Source organism: Podarcis filfolensis, assembly GCF_964270895.1.
Source record: "Podarcis filfolensis genome assembly, chromosome: 8".
NCBI classification, from domain to species: Eukaryota; Metazoa; Chordata; class Lepidosauria; order Squamata; family Lacertidae; genus Podarcis; species Podarcis filfolensis.
Genome location: NC_139611.1, coordinates 59435786 through 59449005, shown reverse-complemented (window position 1 = coordinate 59449005; position 13220 = coordinate 59435786). Strand labels below are relative to the sequence as shown.

The 13220-nt window shown below is 44.8% G+C and overlaps 2 protein-coding genes across 4 annotated transcripts in view; one reads left to right on the top strand and one right to left on the bottom strand.

Moving 5' to 3' along the window:
* The window catches only part of COL9A2 (collagen type IX alpha 2 chain), a 54370-nt gene extending 54055 nt beyond the window's left edge, over window positions 1–315 (bottom strand). Inside the window, exon 1 of the mRNA XM_083625212.1 lies at window positions 101–315. Coding sequence (XP_083481338.1) covers window positions 101–172 — 72 coding nt within the window. The 5' untranslated portion in view covers window positions 173–315. The remainder of the gene's footprint in view (window positions 1–100) is intronic.
* Window positions 316–3409: 3094 nt separating this feature from the next.
* The window catches only part of SMAP2 (small ArfGAP2), a 29261-nt gene continuing 19450 nt past the window's right edge, over window positions 3410–13220 (top strand). Inside the window, exons 1-2 of one of the 3 annotated variants that reach the window (XM_083625298.1) lie at window positions 3410–3901; window positions 4693–4811. In XM_083625298.1, coding sequence (XP_083481424.1) covers window positions 4709–4811 — 103 coding nt within the window. In that variant the 5' untranslated portion in view covers window positions 3410–3901; window positions 4693–4708. Of the gene's footprint in view, window positions 4812–13220 lie in introns of all 3 variants that reach the window. The other 2 variants (XM_083625300.1, XM_083625299.1) reach the window with 2 other exon arrangements.

Here is a 13220-nt window from a genome sequence, read left to right as displayed (position 1 = left end):
TGCAATCAAGTTTTGTTGTTTTCTAGGCCCCCACCCCATCTGGCTCACCCCCCACACCTAGGCATTTTCCAGTAGAATCATAGGTAAAAAGGAAACTTACGAATTGTGTCACGGAGAAAGAGATGGTTTGGAGGAGAAGGCAGAATTTGAGGCTACCCAAAAAACTAGCCATATCGAGGTCTTCAGGCTAGCTGGACGAAAAGTGGGGGCCCGCCAGCCCCTGAATGACTAAATCTTTAGATCCAACAGGAGCAGAGAGAAAGGCAGAAGGGAGGAGATGGTGGGTCATTAATATGTAGTATTTTGGTGAAAGGGGAGTTAATGACCTGACTGGGAACTCCCCTCCCAGCCCACTGACATATGAGACGAGAGGAGCTGGCCTCAAAGATGGAATTCATGGGCCAGGTGAAGGGAAATTACTGAGGCATCCTGCCCTTTTGTCTCCTCTTGGACTGTGGGAAAGTATAAAACATTCATTATTCAGCCCTTTTTAGGGAATTTTTTAATGACTGGTGTTTTAATGTATTTTTAATCTTTTCTTGGAAGCTGCGAAGAGTGGCTGGGGATACTGAGCTAGATGGGCAGGGTATTATTATTATTATTATTTTTCCTTAGCACAGAGGTGGGAAACCTGTGGCCTTCCAGGTATTGTTTGACTAAGACACTGAGGGCTTTTTTTAGGGAAGCCCTGTTTAGGAAAGTTTTTAATGACTGATGTTTTAATGTATTTTTAATCTTTTGTTGGAAGCCGCCCAGAGTGGCTGGGGAAACTCAGCCAGATGGGTGGGGTAGAAATAATAAATTATTATTATTGTTTTTTAAATAAATTTTCACTGGTGAGGAGGGGGGTGAACTCAAGATGGCACTTTAAAATCATGCAAAGGGGTATTTTTAATCTTTATTTTAAAGATCACTTAAATCTCTATTTAAATAAACAAGTACCACAAGGCATTCATTTTAAATAAATTAAATTGTAAATTACTGTGATTTAAATAAACTGAGCATTCAAAACTCCACAACTCCAAAATAGTTTATTTTATTTTATTACAAAATCCCGCTGAACATAAACCTATGGAACAAGCTTTAGTAATCTCCCACCTCTGGTTGAAAGAAAGTAAAGTACAGCGGACTAGGCTGTACCAATCCCATTCAAAGCTATGTTTAGCTATTCATTAACTGCTTGTGTTGCCATACCTCTTCGCAGGTTGCCTGCTACAAGGTTATGCAGGGACACAATTCTTTCTGTTTGCACTGAGCGTGGTAAGGGAGCTGCAATTCCAAAAGGTTTTGCACCCTGCCAGAAGATGTGGGCAGCAGCTGGTGAAGACATGCAGACATTGAACAGCCTATATCACTCCCTTGTGGGATGAGGGACACTGCAGAAATTATTTGCCACTTGTCAGGTGCTTCCTTCCTTAGGGCTTATCCCCACTTCTGCTTGTCCCATGCTTTCGAAGTTTTTCATTTGCCCTGCTGCCTTCCCCAGAAAAACCCGCCTAACAAATGTCAATTGGGTTTTCAGTAGAGTGAAGGTTGTTCTGATTCAGCAATAAACAGGATTTTCCTGGGGAAAGTGGTGGGGCAAATGAAAGCTCTCTAACCCATGCCTAGAAAACATGGAACAAACAGAAGCGTGGGTGAGCCCTCGGAGGGGGGCGGGAATTCCCCTTCCCCAGCTTATTCACTCCTATCTCTTTTTTTTCTCTAGAAGGTGAAGGCGATATTATAGGAACTGGACTAGGAGCTGGGAGACCAGGATTAAATTTACCACAAAACTAATGGTGAGACCTTGGGCCAATCACTCTCTCCGCTTAACCAGAGTTGCTGTGGGGAAATGGAAGACCATGAGTGCCACGTGAACTCCTTGGAGGAAACCAATGGTGGCGGGGGTTTTTAATGTAATAGAGAAGATCTCCATCTTGTCTGCCCCTGTCCCTGAAGTGGAGCAAGGTTTGAAATACAACAAAAACGAAGCAAGCTTGGTGTTGAAGCCATAAATCCTGCCTGAGTGTCCGTCTTAAGATGGACAATGGGAACTGATAGGTTCATATTTTTATTGCTGCAAACTACCTTGATATTTTTGTTTATGCTAGAGATATATAAATATTTTTAATAAACAAATAGCTAAATAATATGATGAGAATGCAAACCCTTGGAAAATGGTGTTTGAAAAAGTTTCTGCTATTGTGTGAGAGGTGATACTGCCTGGTCTGAGGCTAGCTTTAGAATGTAGTTCTTATGGAGAAACTGAAACACAGTATTTCAGAATAGCAAGACCAAAGATGATTTTGAAACTGTGTGGTAGCTGTTTATTCAAAACACTGGAAAGGTCAATATACCCTCACCACCTGTGGCTCACTCTGGGTCAATCTGTTAAGATGGAGAGTTAAAGACACTTAACTGATATAATCAACACTGTGACAGCTGGGGCTAATGGGAGTAGTCCAAAACATCTGGCGAAACCTCAGTTGGGGAAGGCAGGTCTAAAGCGTCTCCTGCATGGCTATACACATTCAACAGCCTTCCCTACCACCAAGCACTTGAGACACTGCCTCTGTGTTACTCACTTTTTCTATAGTGTCATTTCTTAATTAATCCAATTAGCACCTCAAATTGAGACTTCTGGGATCTGAAAGCTCAGTGCACACACGCGCACACACAAAAACATTGTGTAGGTTTTTAGTCCTGGAGGGCAGAAGTATTACAGTTTGGAGTATAAAAAGCTAAGGATGAGGAAGAAATTCAATTCAATTCAGTTTGTACTTGGAGGTCCATATTCCTAATTTGCACTTCCCAAAACAATATGCGCTTTGAAATTCCCACCTCGCCAACTTTGGCAGTGAAGTTTTCCAACCAAATAACGTTTACAGAAATGTACGTATGCTTTCTGCAGTGTGCAGTCTGCAACATCTGCAGTATGCAGCCTACACTGACAGGCAGCAGCTCTCCAGGGCTTCAGCAGCGCTCCCTCCCAGCCCTGACTGGAGATGCTGGGAATTGAGCTTTGGGCATCTGACAGGCAAAGCAGCCCCCTTCCTCCGAAATTCCCCTCCCCTCCATGGATCAACACAGCAGCTTCCACTTCTCCTGAAACAAAAACCACTTTCCTCTTCCCCCGCCCCCAACCCATTTATCCCCCCACCCCGCCGCCCTCATTCATTCACTCTCCCGCTCATTCATTCTTGCCTCACCCTTTCCCCCCCACCGACTTCGCTCCGCCCCTCCGATTTGATTGGCTCTCCGTTCGACGCACGCGCCTCTGCAATCCGCTCGTCGAATAAACCGAGGTTGACGGGTTTAAAGTATATACAGTATATACAAAAAAACCCCTCAGAAAAGCCGGTGGGCGGGGCTTATATCACAGCCCCGCCCACCTCTCCCGGAAGCGTCTAGCGGCGCTATGTGTGTGCGTGTGCGCGCGCGCGTTGCGCTGCCAGGAGGCGGCGCCGTCAGTCGCTGCCTGGAGACGCGCGCGCGCGCACGTCTTTTTCCTCTTCCTCCCTTCCTTCCTCTTTTTTCTTTCTTTCTTCCTCCCTTCCCTTCCCTTCCCTGCCCGCCTCTCTCCGTACCTTGACAACGTCCTCCTTCGCCACCGGTGGCTGGAGGTCTTTCGGGCTCCCCCTGCTTCCCCTTGAGGGGCCAGAAGGGCTTTGTGTGGGAGGGGAGAGCTGCGGCTGAGGGGCTTTTTGTATTATTATTGGGGTTTTTTGGGGGGTGACCTTTGCTGGAGTTTTAGGCGCGGTTTTAAAGTGGCCACAGGCATCGCCGGTCCCCTCCCCCCCCTCCCACGAAGGTGGCGGTGGGAGGCTCCGGAGTCCCTCAGGAAAAACCCCTCTTGAGTCGCCCAGGGTCGAAGGTACACCTGAGTGCCGGCACTGCATGTATATCTGAGGAAAGAGAGGTATTTATTTGCCAGGTGCTTGGCAGGTCCTGTAGGGCCCCTTCTGTCGTGCCTGCCGGTGAAGGGGCAAGAAGAGGTGTGCTTGGGACATGCTCCTCAGCTACTTTCAGGGGTGACCCTTCGCTGGTCTAGGTTTGCGGAGGTAGCAAGGGCATTCAGACGTCAGGGGTACTAGGTGCCTTTGGGGAGGCTGAGTTGTGGAGCCTTGGTTTCCAGAGAACTTGCCAGGGTAGGGAAACCTAGGGGACTGTCAATTGAGGTGGTGGTGGTTGGGGGAGGAGGAACTGGCAGCTGCAGCTTATTTAGTTTTGGGGTTGGGTTTTGCTTCATATGTGGAAAGGGGAGAGCCTGACCTGGCCTGTGCTTTCGGTTCGGGAAGTGCTAGAGGGATGCTGTGACCAGAGGGAGGCCGCAGAGAGGCTTTATTACGGAGCGTAATCCTTTGTAGCATGTTAGCGTGCTTCTGGGATATTATTTCAATGGGAAGGTCTGTGGAGGGGTTAAAAACTGTGTGACAGTCAGTTGGGGAGGAGTGCTCGGCTCAGCACTGCAGAAGGCCTTTTTGGCAAAGAGCAAGAGGGGAAGTTGCATTGTTGGGAGCTGAGAGGCCGTTTTCTCTCTAGACCAAGATCTTGATTATGTAGACGGGTGTGAGCTGAATTTTAGGGTGGGGTGCACTTTATCAGAGGTGTGGAGTGAAGGAGCCTGGAAAGGCCTGCTTTAGAGAGCTAAAGGAAGGAAAGGACATCTCTCCCTTTTTATTTTTTTATATTTTTTGCACTCCTGCGCAGCCATCTCTTATCTGCAATGACAGGCAAATCGGTCCGGGATGTGGATAGATATCAGGCTGTCCTTGCCAATCTGCTGTTGGAAGAGGAGAACAAATACTGTGCAGACTGTCAGGCCAAAGGTAACATGCGGAACCGGTGAACGTATTGTGGGGTTGGGGAAAACTCTGAGCTTAGCCTTACCGTAGGGAACTGTGTGGCAACGAGTAGGTGGGATAAGATTGTGCCACTATTGGTGGATGATGATTATATCTTCATTGGTGTGTGCCAGAGTGTGTTAACATGCATATGTACATAATATGCATACATAATATACAAATACATGTAAGGATTTTTTAATTTAAAAATTACTAAAAGCATTATATAAATGTAAGCAGCAAATGCTGTGAATTTCAGGTCATCTTCATAAATACTGTGTGGTATCAGGATGAGACTTCCTCTTAGGCAGAAGCATGTACTGCAGGTTTCTTTGTCAGAAATTCTAGCTCCTTGGATGTATGCGCTCGTGCCCTGCCTCTTGAGTTGGATGAGGGAGGAAAAGCAAACAGGTGGTGAAAATGGTCCCTGATGCTGGAGAAATCAAGTGGCGGTATGAAAGGAAGGTTGCTGGCAGGCTGGCTGGCATTTTTGTGAAGGGGGGGAGGGAACCCACGCCTAATGCAGGGGGTACTGCATGCAGTTGGTTACATAATGGCATCAACTGGGCAAATTGACAGCACAGACCGTATTATAAATTCTGTATCTAAAGAAGGTACATTGGGGATGAATTCTTTCTGGAGGCTGATAAGGCCAGATCACATGGGAAGGCCGCATCAGAAAAGAGAAGGGAAGGATGATTCACAAAAAATACAGATTTGGGAAATGTATATGTGAGCCATGGGCAGCATCTGTTTACTGGAGTCTAGCATTATGTACTCCCAGGCTCCTGTTAACATTCCTGTGTCTCAGCTTCCTGTTAAATGCCTTAACTTTTTAGCTCTTCGGGTTGTAAGGAAGTTTGAAAAAACCTTAGTGTCTGGAAGGGTCGCAAACAAACATGTTGGTAAGGCAGCTCAAGATTTATTCTGAATGCCTCTGGTTACTAAGATCCGTTCAAAGTTCTGAGGAAGGCTGACTCATGATATCCTCAAAAACTGATTTTGGAAAACTCTTTGGAAGGGGATTGCCATATCTGGAATGAAGAAGATGATGCTTCCTCCCCCAATCAAGCTACCTAGAAAAATGGAGCATGTTTGGCTTCTTTCATATATCTTTGCCCCCTTACTTCCGTTGCCTAGTGCTGTTTGCTCTGCAGTAACCATTCTGAAAACACTCTGCTTGTGTTCCTGTGTTCTTGTTGCTACCCAAATCAGCTGCTCAGGAAGCAGGACCCAGTGGCCTTCTGGTTGCTTTCATGATGCAAGGCTCCAAAGCTTATGGTTAAGAATAGTAATATAGATTACAATTCAGAACCCAGTATAAACTAAACATGTTCCAACAAACTTTGCTCTGGGGTCTAGTGGCACTTTGCAAAGTGCAATGCAAAATTGGGAAAAGATTAGCTGCAGTCCAGATTGCCCAACTCTAAGCAAAGAATGTTTTGGCTCAGTTGGTTCGGTCCCATCTGTGCTTTAAGCAGAAAGATTCCTGTATTTTGGAAGTCAAGTGGATTTCTTGGTGGATGTTGATGGCTTGAAGCTTGAGTTACCAATGATTTAGGTCATCCTGCCCCAACCTGGTGCTCTTCAGATGTTTTAGATTATGAATTCTCATGGGGGTTCATAGTCTTGGAGGGCACCAGGCTGGGGAAGGCTGATTTAGGTTTTGCCCCTTTCACTCTTTGTGTTGCACCAAACTTCAGAGCTTCTAGGCTGGGCTACAAAGAACATGTGAAGAATGCCCATGTGTTTGCAAACAGAATTGAGTCATTAAGTTAAATTGATTGGAAGCTCAAGGCTGGTGGCAGGGGTAATACCTCTTCACAAAACACATCCTAAAAAGATGGAATTCATTGCCACCAGTGATGGTGAAAGGTTAAATGGAGCCTCCAGGTTCAGAGGCAGTATAACTCTGAATACCAGTCGCTAGAGGCATGATTTCTGTCTTGCTCTGCTTGTCTAAGGGCATCTTGTTAAAAATGTGCTGGCCTGTTTGGAATGAACCATTGATTCATATCCGGCATAAGATCTGTGTATGTCTGAGGGAGAAGCTTCTTGTAAATTCCATAGGCACTTCTTATGTTATCCCATGTCAATAAGGGTTCAGATCTATAACACCAATGACCAATATTGCTGAAGACCTTTGCTTAGTTTCTTGTTGGTGTGCCTGCCTCATATTTCTGTCCACTTCCTGTTTTTCTGAGTTTCCTTTCTTCATTTGCATAGCTTCCTGTGTGCTCATAGTCCTTGACTCCAAGCAGCCTACGCTAGCCTCCCCGTGGTTGAGCGTTGGAAGATATTTCTATGACAGTTCCCTGAGAAGCCAAGACTGATAGTTTTGCTCTCTATGATACTTGGCTGAAACCGCTTTCTAAAACGTTCCCTAAAGTCTGTACAGTATTTAATATCCACTCCCTGACCTGCCAGCATTCATTTTTGAGTAGCCCATAAAACAGCAAGCTACCTTGATGGTATAATTAATGTAAAATTGAAGCGTGCCATTAAAAATGTAAAATGTACCACACAGCTAACAAATTTCAAACAGCCAGTGTCCCCGCAAAACTGTACAGAAAATTTTAAAAGCATGGAGACAAAAAGGAAACAAAAGTGAAAAAGGATGCCTAGCACGAGAAGAAAACTGGTTAGGTTTGACGAGGGAAGTCTGCGGTTAATACCTGGTAGATCCATGATTTTCAGACTGTGATCAGGGACTCTTAGGGTTCTAAGGGTGTCTTATAACAGTTCTGGATCCTTAGTGCCAGGTCAGTAATGGTGGGCAACCCTTCCTTGTGTTGTGTACTTCTAGGATCCATTCACAGATATGTTTGCCTTTTTGCAGAGTAAATGGCAAGACCAAACAGGCTTTGCTGTCATCTCATATGGGCTGTGTATGTGACCTCAGACATTTTCCAGAATCCTCTGTATCTTGTAGGAGGTTTTCCCTCACCTTGGTAGGGCTTCCAACTTCGCAGGTGAACTTAGTCAAAAGTGCAGAACCTCAGACTGGAATTATAAGTGAGTAGAGCCTTAGGTGGAGAGATATGGGTGGGGAAAGTGACCTTTTGCAGTTGCCTGAGTTTGACTTATACTCTCCTTGGTAACGTGGTTTTTTTCCATTTGTCTTCAATGGAACAGTCTCCTGAGCCATGTTTTGACATTGAAATGACACCTGGCCAGATAATTGACTGTGAAGATTGCTATGCACATCCACAGTGTGCTCAATTTAAATATCTCTTGGGATGACTTCGTAGATAGGGTTTTCTTAATGCTCACTGCTTGCTTCCCTGCCATATTTTGGGCCTGAAACAATTTCTCCCTTGGGCCAGATTAACAACCCTAATTTGGGGATTTGGCAGCTGTTGGTGGGGTGGCAGGGGGAGAGAGAGGGAGTGGTGTGCCTTCTGTTGCAGAGAGTTGGTCTTAAGTTATCTGAATATACTCTTCTATTTCGCCTGCAGCACTCTTGTTCTTTCTGCTTATAATGCTACATTTTGCTGTCTGGTTTGCATCCTCCACAGTAAGGGCTTGTGCAGGCTAGTTAAGCGGAACTTTATTTATTTACATACTGCTTAATGCTAAATTTGGCTTCTAATTGGTTTACAAAATATAAATATGGGGACTGCAGAATTGGGGGCATTAGCATTTGAGTTGAATGCTGGCAGAAGCTGAACCCTGTTGGAGCAGCACACTTTGCTCTGGATACAATCACATCAAGAGTCTGGTTTTAGGAGAATAGGAAAGATATTTATTATTGGAATAAATTTTGGATAGGAAAGATGCTAGTTCTGTCTTGTTAAGGGAGGGAAGAGATGTAGGAAGTACGATCAGGTCAGCAATTAATCATCATCATCATCATCCACCCTTCACCCTAAAGTCCCAGGGCAGGTTACATCATTAAAAACACTAAAAACTTACAATCATACAAATAAGGTGGGTTCTAAAAACATGCACCTCAAGTGTCAAAAGCCAGGGTAAAAAAGTGCATCTTCAGCATTCTCCAGCAACTGTATAATGAAGTTGCTAGATGCACCTCCATAGGGAGGCAGTTCCACAGATTAGGGCCCACCACAGACAATGCTCTCTCCCAGGCGTCCCCACCCCACCCCCACCTGAGTCTCTATGAAGGCAGAGGAACTACCAAGCAGGTCTTCTTTGCCTATCTCAGCACCCAAGAGGGTTGCTAAGGAAGAAGGCGGTCTAAGTTACCAGTAACGCTAAAGGAAGAACAACCCAGGTTGGGATAAGGACAGTCTAGGAAACTTGGCACTTTCTCATGCAGATGCATCAGCCTACAGTGCAAGCTAGGTTGCACCCCAATACTTCCAAGAGGTTCATCCTGATCAAGATGGAGTAAAAATTAGTGATTCAGCCAGAGTGCCTGGCAGAAGTCAGAAGATGAAGGTGGTACAGGAAGGTTGACCTCCTCCCGTGTTCCTCTTCTGTATATAATGGTCATTGAGATTTTGTCATTTTTAAAGCACTTCCACACTTGGATAATGGTATCTAGTACAGGCTTGTAGCAATTTTGTTTCATGGGAGGTTGCATTTGGCTTGAACCTGTGTTTTTGTTTTTCTATCGATTGCAACTGGGGCATAAGGCAGCACAAACGCTGCCACAGCAACCTTGAAGAGGGAAAGATACCTTGTAGAAATGGGATGGCAGTGAATGAGGAGGTTTTATGCCTAAGCAGGCATGTAGACTTCAGTGCTGAGAAAATGGGACAAAGGCAACAACAGAAGATTAATCAGATTGTGCGTAACATGGCTAATTGCAGGATGTCCATTTGTGTGTATACCTAAGGTTGTTCTTTTGGCTTTGAGCAAACTTGATCGCCTGCCTGCCTGCCTGCCTGCCTGCAATACTTGAGTCTGAGGGAAGGCAGTTTGCGGGGCTGTTGCTGTGTTCTAACATTTATGTAGTGCAGAATGTGCTCAGTGCTGTACATATTGCAGTGATGATGACACTTCTTTTGCTTGATGAGCAGCCTGACCCACTGATTGCAGTGGAACATACTTCCCAAATTTTTGGTAATTAAGAACTTGAACTGCCTGTGCCTTCTGGGATGTTACAGTTGCAGAACACACTAAGGAGGCGACAAACCTTTTGCAGTCAACAATGGCATGTTTAATCTGGTTGAAACTTGAACTGGAGCCACTATAAACAAAGAAATAGATCCATGGGCAGCTTATTCTGGTTCATAGCAGCTATCTGAGTTTTTCTTGAGGGTGAGGGGGAAGTATGGCAAATAGAGGAACTGAAGGGCAAAGGCTGTTGACAGGTTTTTTCTCCAGACCATAAACTTAGCTCCCGTTTCTTCAACCACACTTGCTTCCTTTGCCTTGCTCAAGAAACCCTCCAACTGGCTGTAGCCAATGCTGTTGTCTTCAAAAGGTCCTGTTGCGTTAACTTCCTGTGACTACACAGAGAAATGATGAAATTGTCCTTTATCGTTCCCAGTGCTTGATGGTAAAGCTGAGTCAAGGCTGCTCAGTGTGTGTTAATAAATGTGCTTGTTGAAGCAAATTCATTTTGTTTTCCAGGCTGGAAAAACTTTTTTCATGTGGCCCCTACCCACAAAGGTTCAGTGTAAGGTAACACTGCCACAGCACAAAATGGAATTGCTTAAATTGCAGTGATAACTTATACTACTGTTTTTGCAGTAGCGCTAGAAAAGTACAGAATGTAGTGTTGGGTGCACAATTCCTTTTTCCTAGAATCAGGACTATTATTTTTCGAAAAGCAAGATTCCAGCCCTTATGGTTGAGAATATATGCTTGAAAGCATGCAAACTATGATTGTGAACTCTCAGAAGTGACATCTAACATGACCTTCCATGGCCCCATTGTCCTGTCTAGTGGATATAGGGCAAACTGCAAAAATTATGCTTAAATTTGCATAATTTATACAGGATGTAAAATGTTGGTTACCTTGGAATAATTTGGGTTCTTCTTAAGCAGGGGTGTGTGCATTCGCACGTAATATTAAAATGCACACACACACACCATAAACCAGGCTGTAACTCTGACAAATCTGATGCTTTACATGCAGTAGTCCTGGGTCCAATCCCCAGCATCCTCATGTGGGGCTGGGAGGGAACCCTGTCAGATCCTATAGACCCACTGCCAGTAAATACAGACAATACTGAGCGAGATGTACCAATAAGGCAACTTCCATTGTTCCCCTTTAGCCTGTCATGGTTAGGCTTACTCTGGCTGCTGTCCCTGGCATGTCCCTCTTTAGTTAGGTTGATTGCTGCTTTGCCTTGGGTGGGGTGGTCCCCACCAAAACATTTGTTCGCAGGACCCACACCTGTCTTGGCTTCTCCCATCCCCAAATGCCTTTGCGACCCAACTCTCTGCTGCCCATGGCAGCTCTTGATACTCTGTTCTGCCTGCCTACCATGGTCACTTGTGGTATTTCATATGCACGCGAAGTGGGTTTGAATATAGTAGACCCACAACTTACACAGGGTTTACGTTCCGGGGATAGCACATAAAGCCAAAATCACACATAGTCAAAACACATTGCGTGCAATGAAGGGTGGAATTGCCATTTCCTCCCACCCTCTGGATGCTTGCCCCCTTTCCACCTTTTAATTAAAAACAAAAATCGCCTAGCAAGTAAAGCTGAATGTGCACAAGTTAAATGCACATAAGTTGCAGGTTTACTGTATTCTTGGATGCTACTGTGTTTTTCAGGATAGCTGCTTTGGTTACATTGTTCACATTCAAATAAAGATGGGTAGGCTTGTCCCACTGGTCTCCAGGAGCCTCGCATAACCAGAAAAGGGCATTGTCTTTGGCCATGTTGCCTTGGGCCCAACCTGCCTTATGATTTGTATTAACCCTGCTGTGGGGTATGGATGCTGAGAATGGTTTGTCAAGCTAACATTGGAGTTTTCTAAGCAAGTGTGACATTCTCTGGCTCGCTTGTCTTTGAATCTTTAACACTAAACTGATCACGCTGCGCAGATGTACTGTATCTGATACTTCCGCTTCTCCAAACTCTTCCTCTCTACTTCCAGATCCACATCCCTTCTTTCCCACAGGTTCCTTTGGATCCAGAGCCACAGGTGACAAGAGCTGCAGGTTCTTCCCCAAGTGGAGCCCTCACCAGCTGATTATTGCAACTTCTACTGTGTCTGCTCATCAGGTCTTAAGGTTGCCCCCTAATTCCTCCTTTGGTTTGTCCAAACATCATTCCCCTGCCTTCCCCTGCTTCCTTCTTGCCCCAGTGTGTTGTGGGAATTTTCCCTTAAGTCCCTCTCTGAAATCCAACCCTCTTGCAGCACATTGCCAGGTAGATGGGAAGACCTTACCCTTCCTTACTTTTGTGGTGGTGCACAGTTCTTGGTATTTAACCATAGCATTTATTCATTGCTTTTATCATGGGTACTTCCCATAAGCAAGGTTGGAAGAGTATTTCAAATTCCAAGGCACAAGTACTTTTTTCCACCCTGGGAGTGGAAGCTTCTGGGCTCTGGCCTTGAACAGACCTAAATAAATATTTCAGTACTCCTGGATGCCAGCTTGATTCAGATTTCTAGGTGGCTGGTAGCTTTCCAGCTTCTGCCTTAGAGCCTCTGATGCAGTCAGTTAACATCATATGTGGTTACCAAATCAGTTGTGCAAAGGGAGAAGGGATGTCTGTTTTCATAGGCTGTTACCTAAGATGTGTTTCCAAAAGTATATCTGGAGGGCAGATATTACCTGCTCTCAACTTGGGGTTGTCTTCTGGAGTTCCAGCTAAGTGCATAGCATTTGAGGGCTAAATTATATGTGTAGCTGCTCTTGAAGTGGTAAGGCTGGAAACAACTTTTGTATTAGTTTTTGTGTTGTTTTATTTTCAGTTTGCCACCCTGCATTCCAAGCTGTGGAAATGACAACTTTCTACATCTGCAATCTAACTGCCACTGTGTGGTTTCATTAGAGCTAGAAGGCAAAGCCAGTGATGTTTCAGAGACAGCAACATATCTAAAGCATATATAGGTGGTTTGATAAGGGAATGGCATGTGTGTGATGTGATTGTGTGACTGTCCACCTTTTGTGGAAGATTTGAGATCCTAACTGAGCTGTACAGCTCAGTGTTCCCTAACATTGGTTGCAAGCCATTTGATGTTTTAGTTGGTCTTTGCCAGACTCCATTTTGCAGATGCCCTGAGCTACCTGGTTATGAACAATGAAATGTATACATTTTTTTCCCCCTGAGCTCATAGCATGGGCTGTAATGTGAAACTGGAGCCTCTAAATTTGTGTTTTGTGTGAAAGACAGCTGCTTTCTGTAGAAAATTGAACTTTCAATTTAATATTTTTTTCACAAAAAAACCTGGCAGGTAGCCATAGTGATGAATGTATGAAATCCTTTTGGGAGATGTCAAAACGCCTTCATAAAAC